Here is a 5,435-nt window from a genome sequence, read left to right as displayed (position 1 = left end):
AGCTGTTACATATGTCATGCCAACTATATCCAACGGTCTCATTAAATCACAAGGCCAAAATATCTATAATAAAAACACATAATTACGTATTGATTTTTCTGCACATTTTCATTGCACATACACATTCATACCACTTTATAATCTCTGTCACATGACATGTTTAGCATACCCTCATAATCACATACACAACAGTCATCTGATGTTCATGACATATATTCTAGCATTACATTTATATTCATAAGTCCACAATCTCAATTTCTCCAACATACATACAACCTATTCTGTCATAAATGTGAGAACACTTACAATCGGAATTTAGAGTAGGGGTTTAGGCTACTTCTAAATTCCCCAATACACAGCGATTTGCTTGCGAGTGATTATTCCAGCACACTTATCAAATTGCACGCTTTTGCCGAAAGCTGAAAGCTTAGGTAAGCTTTTCCTTGCCTTTATCTCTACTCGTTGAAAGTCCTACTGACATCGACGCTTCAACAAGACAAACCATACAGATACACCATCAACCAAACAACCATCAACTCATTAAAATAGTCACAAGCACAAGCCTAAACTACATTAGCTTTTAACCAAAACTTTTAACATAGAAACTTTAGATTCAAATATCTCAACCTACACTTAATATTTTCACACGAAATGACTTCTGCTAACTTACATGTTCATCTACGACTAATTTCAAACTTTTAAACAGCTCAAAACTACACGTTTTAAGGTATCAAAATATTTTGACAAGTTTTGGCCTTTAGAATGAGAATTCATTAAAACTTAAGAATTTCTTAATGGAACTTCAAATTATCTTTAGAAAGATTCTAATTATGTTAAAACAAGTTGAAAAACACTTTAAAATCAAGTTTTTATCCACAAATCTAAAATCTACCATTAATGACCATAATTTCGGCTTTTACCTAAATCATGCGTTTTACAAGCTAATAATTTGATTTAAAGAACTAAATAACATTTAAAACTAATAGGAAGGTGATTAATTACCTTGAATGCAGAAAATAGTGATTTTGACACAACCCAAAAAATCCACGTTTTGGAGAAGATGAAGAAGATGATGTAGCTTTTGAGTGACTTGCTTGGTTTTAATAGAGGTTTAAGGTTAAAGTCTAATGGAAATCAAAGAGATTTAAGAATCAAAGTTCAAATTCACTTAGAAGAGCAAGAGGAGAGCAAAAACGTCACAAGCAAAAAGAAGAGAAAATTTTAACCTGAAAGCAAACTGGAATTAGGGTTTATTAGGTTGATTCTAAAATTTTGGTTTATTTACTTCATAGAGACTCCCACTATTGACACCTTTACAAATCAGTACTATTTACTAAATTGAAGACATTTAAAACTCGTTTTGAATAATGAACTTAATTTTATGAAAACCATTGTCAAAAACATTATCGATTACCCAACTTATGAAATTCTGAACTCATCTAAGCCAAAATTCTTAGAATACTCCTAAAACTTCTAAGCCCAATTTTGAGGTGTGACAATCGTGTGATACACATGGTCACCCCACACAGCCGTGTCTCTTATGATTTTTAGGTGCAAGATTTTTCACATGGCATTAGTTAGTTAAACGGCCTGGCGACACGGCCGTGTGACCCTATTTTCAAATTGTACACAGTCTGGGCACACGAGCATGTGGGGCTACATGGGCTGGCCTTTGTCACATGGCCTAGTCACATGGTCGTGTGACCCCCTATTTACGCACTTTTTACTCAAAATTTCGTATAAGTTTCAATTTAATCATGAATTTATCCCGGTTTGTTTTAAATATTCCATAAGCTCGAGTTAGGTCCAAAATTGATTGAAATGCATGGAAATGATTGAATTTGATTGAAATTATGAATAATGTGTAAAGATTATTGTCGTAATGCCTTATAGCTCGGGCCGGACAACTGAATCGAGTATAGAGTGTTACATAATTTATTTCAGAGAACTAAATTTCAAACAATGACGTTCAATGATGATATCGTCTCTTGGTATTAAGTATTAGTTTACTATATATAATCTACAATATTTTATTTTGTATCTTGTTTTTTCGTGGAGAGATTCTTGACAATGATTTTAATGAAACCTTATAATTATATAGTCTAACGTGAGAGCTTCACTTTGCAATAGTATATTTTTATTTGAGTTAATTGCACCGACATCCCCAAACTATGACCTTCATTTTAAATTGGCTCTTAAACTTTAATTCATTCTAATTACATCCCTAAACTATTGAAGTTATATTAATTGGATCCTTTCATTATTAAAATCATTGATTTATTGTTAAACGACATGTTAGACCTTTTGTGACATAATTTAAAATAAAAATTTTAATAAAAATGAATATTGTAAAATAGATATTTCAAAAATCTTAGTTTTAAGGTTTCAAGCTTTTACGAAGCTTTGTTGTTCACTCTTTTTTTAATTTAATTTTATTTGTAGTTTGTACTTTTAAAAGTTATGTGACAACGTTGTATTTATTTAAATTTTTTAAAATTTAACTATATAAGATTTAATGTGTCATTTAATGGTTTTAGTAACAAAAGAATTGATATAACATCGATAGTTTAAGATGTAATTAGAACGTTTCAAAGTTCGAGAATAATTAAATTAAAGTTTATAGTTTATGAATGTTTGATGCAACCACATTTTTTTTCATTTCTTTATCTTTTATTTGAAAACTATAAACACGTGCATGTGAGGAAGAAGATTAGTTTTTATATAAATTTAAGCATAAAAATTATTTTCCAAAAATAATTTACGTTTTTCTAAAAAAGTCAATTAAAAAATTATTTTATGTTGACAAAACCTCTTTTCATGAAACAAATATAAAAAATACAAATAAAAATATTTTTCGCAAACCCACTTAAAATTTTTAATTCACAGATTTTAAGGAAATATAAAAGTTATTCATCTAATTCATGCAAGATGAAGGGTGAAATAACAATATATTCAATCTTATATAGTAGAACTGTAAAATATTTTACAGAAAATGGAAAGGTGTGGATACCACAAGTCAATATTAAACTACTACACCTACAAGATTGATCTGTGATCTGTGAAATTAATATAAACAAGTGCCCCTGGTAATCTGGAGAAGTGAAACAAAACCCTTCGTTTATCCAAAGAGATGGAAAAAGGCCACAAACTTCATATTCGATTAATTAGCGTCGTAGCTTGAGCTTCAACCGTAGGTTAGGAAGACAATAGTAGTATAGTTCCAACTAGAACTACCTAAGGATATTTATTAATTTAAGGGTTTAGCCAATGTTATGTGTGTATTGGCTAAGCAACTCCTCCTGCCAGTTCTTTGCAAAGAAACAACAGTAAGATTTGGCAGTTACTAATTAGTTGGTATAAGGAAAAGCAGTCCCCAGTCCCACAAAGGAGGTCCTCTTAACGAACCTGCCTTTCATTCTAGGCCTTTTCTCCGCATTTAACTTCCTCACTTCATACCTTATCTTCTTCGAAAACAGTCTTGTCCTTCGCTTCTCTCTGTACCTTGATACCCTTGCTTCCCTTTCTCCATCTGTGTTGTTTGCTCTTACCGGCCTGTTTATTCCTCCTATGCCTCCATTCTGGTGATGCTCATCTTTAGGATATGAACCCTGAAGTGCCAAGGATTGCAGATACTTAATTAAGCACATATAATCAACTACTGCATGGATTGAAATTGGAAACTTTATGATCACAAGGTTTAAATATTGGCCAAGTATCAATTAGAACTATGAATTGTGCTAGTGCAAGTATATATATATATACAGTACCATGAAGTCATCCGGGTTGAGTTCTGGTCGGGTTCCTGTTGTCCGAGAGCCTTGGCTGGCCCAAGCAGTGATCACTGACTCATAGTTCAGCCTCAGCAACTTGTTCCTCTTCGTCTTCGCCACTGGAATCTCCTTCTCTTCCTCCTCAGTAATAATGAGTGAGTCATAATCAAAAGTCCAGTTTAAGGATGCTCTTGTCACCTCAAAAGCAGATTCACAGAAACAAGCTGTTATACCTTCCACTTCTTCTTCCTCTTCAACTTTCATTATTTTGCGTTCATGAAATAGCTCGCTTCCATTTTCATCTGTGCAGTCTAACGATTCAATTTTTTTGATATCACAAGAATCTTCATCAAGTCTAACTCCTAGCAAGCTCTCAACGTCGGCTGCAAAATTGGCAAGATCCAAATCTGACGGTAAAAAGCCATGCAAACTATCATCCAACTCATATGTTCTTTCATGTTCATAACCATCAACAACTAAATTCCCATCTTCATTTGGCGTGGCAACTTCATCACAATCACTTGTTACCATATTACATAATTCTTCAGAAAAAGGGTCGAATACTGGGACTCTGCAAAGCAGCTGCTCTTCGTTTTCATCAACTGACCCTTCTTCACTACCAACCTCAGGAACAAAAGGATCAATAGGATTCAAAGCCAATACGGTCCCCTCACCTTTTTGTTGCCCCAACATGGGCTTGTTTTGCCTTGCTGTTCTTGCCTTTCGAGTGAAACCTTGGTGCCATGCCGGTGGAGCATCTTGATCAATAGTACTGTGCATCGAAGCATTGAAATTAGAGGATGCAGTTTGAAGACTAACCCTTTCATGTCTGCTGGCTAACTGATTAGCAGAGTGGACTGATGTGTCACAACCTTGGCAAAGAAAGGCATCATCATCCGCACAATACCAACGTGCACGCTTCTGCAAACAACCATCACAGGCTCTAGCCGTCTTGCCTCCCATGACATTCGCTGCTTTCTTGTCAGTAATCATTGGATTGAATAGACAGAAATAATAAGTAGAAGTATAAAGCCGTTAACAACGATCGAACAGGCTTAGCTGAAGTTAGAATTAATTAGTTCTACTCAACAAAAGAAAGAAACAAGCTGAGAAAGCAAAGTGACTTTACAAAGGAATAAGGGGTTAATTGCATCTATTTATTTTGAGGAGCCCATTGTTCAATAATTGGGGGTGGAGGTTGAGAGGTAAGTTGTTAAATGTAACCGACCCTAAAACCTTTTGGGTTTTCTGCTGCAGAGTTGAGGGGAGTATGTAGCTGTCCATGCGCTTTTCGGTGGCTTGCCAAGTTTCAAACTTACACTTGTGCTTTTTTGGGACCCAGAAATTGGGGATTATCTCAGTGTTTATTGGCTGAAATTTTCAAGTCCATCCTAATTCCTGAATTCCCATTGGTTAATTGTGAAACCGAAGGATTCCCTGTGGTCCTACCAGGGGAGGAGAGGATGCGGTTTTCTGATTTCTGTCTGAATTCTGAAATCTCGATTAAGACTGTATTTGAAGGGAGCGGTCCCCTCCTGACGTGTGGAGGTTGCTTTCCATCCTCAAGTGGCTGCCCTCTTTCTCACTCTGCCCATCACTCGCACTGTCACATCCGCTACTATTCAAGTTCAAACTGAATTTAGTGTTTTTTTTTAATCTTTAACT

General features: G+C 34.8%; 1 protein-coding gene across 1 annotated transcript; it reads right to left on the bottom strand.

Annotated features, from left to right (window-relative positions):
- Window positions 1–2,936: 2,936 nt before the first annotated feature.
- On the bottom strand, window positions 2,937–5,018 carry LOC105791098 (zinc finger protein CONSTANS-LIKE 16). Its single transcript, XM_012619005.2, has 2 exons — window positions 3,768–5,018; window positions 2,937–3,608 (listed from the first exon to the last, which is right to left on the bottom strand). The coding sequence occupies exons 1-2, from the start codon at window positions 4,761–4,763 to the stop codon at window positions 3,348–3,350; spliced, it is 1,257 nt and encodes a 418-aa protein (XP_012474459.1). The 5' UTR covers window positions 4,764–5,018; the 3' UTR covers window positions 2,937–3,347.
- Window positions 5,019–5,435: the final 417 nt, after the last annotated feature.

Source organism: Gossypium raimondii, chromosome 8, assembly GCF_025698545.1.
Source record: "Gossypium raimondii isolate GPD5lz chromosome 8, ASM2569854v1, whole genome shotgun sequence".
Classification (NCBI taxonomy): domain Eukaryota; kingdom Viridiplantae; phylum Streptophyta; class Magnoliopsida; order Malvales; family Malvaceae; genus Gossypium; species Gossypium raimondii.
This window is presented reverse-complemented; position numbering and strand designations above follow the sequence as displayed.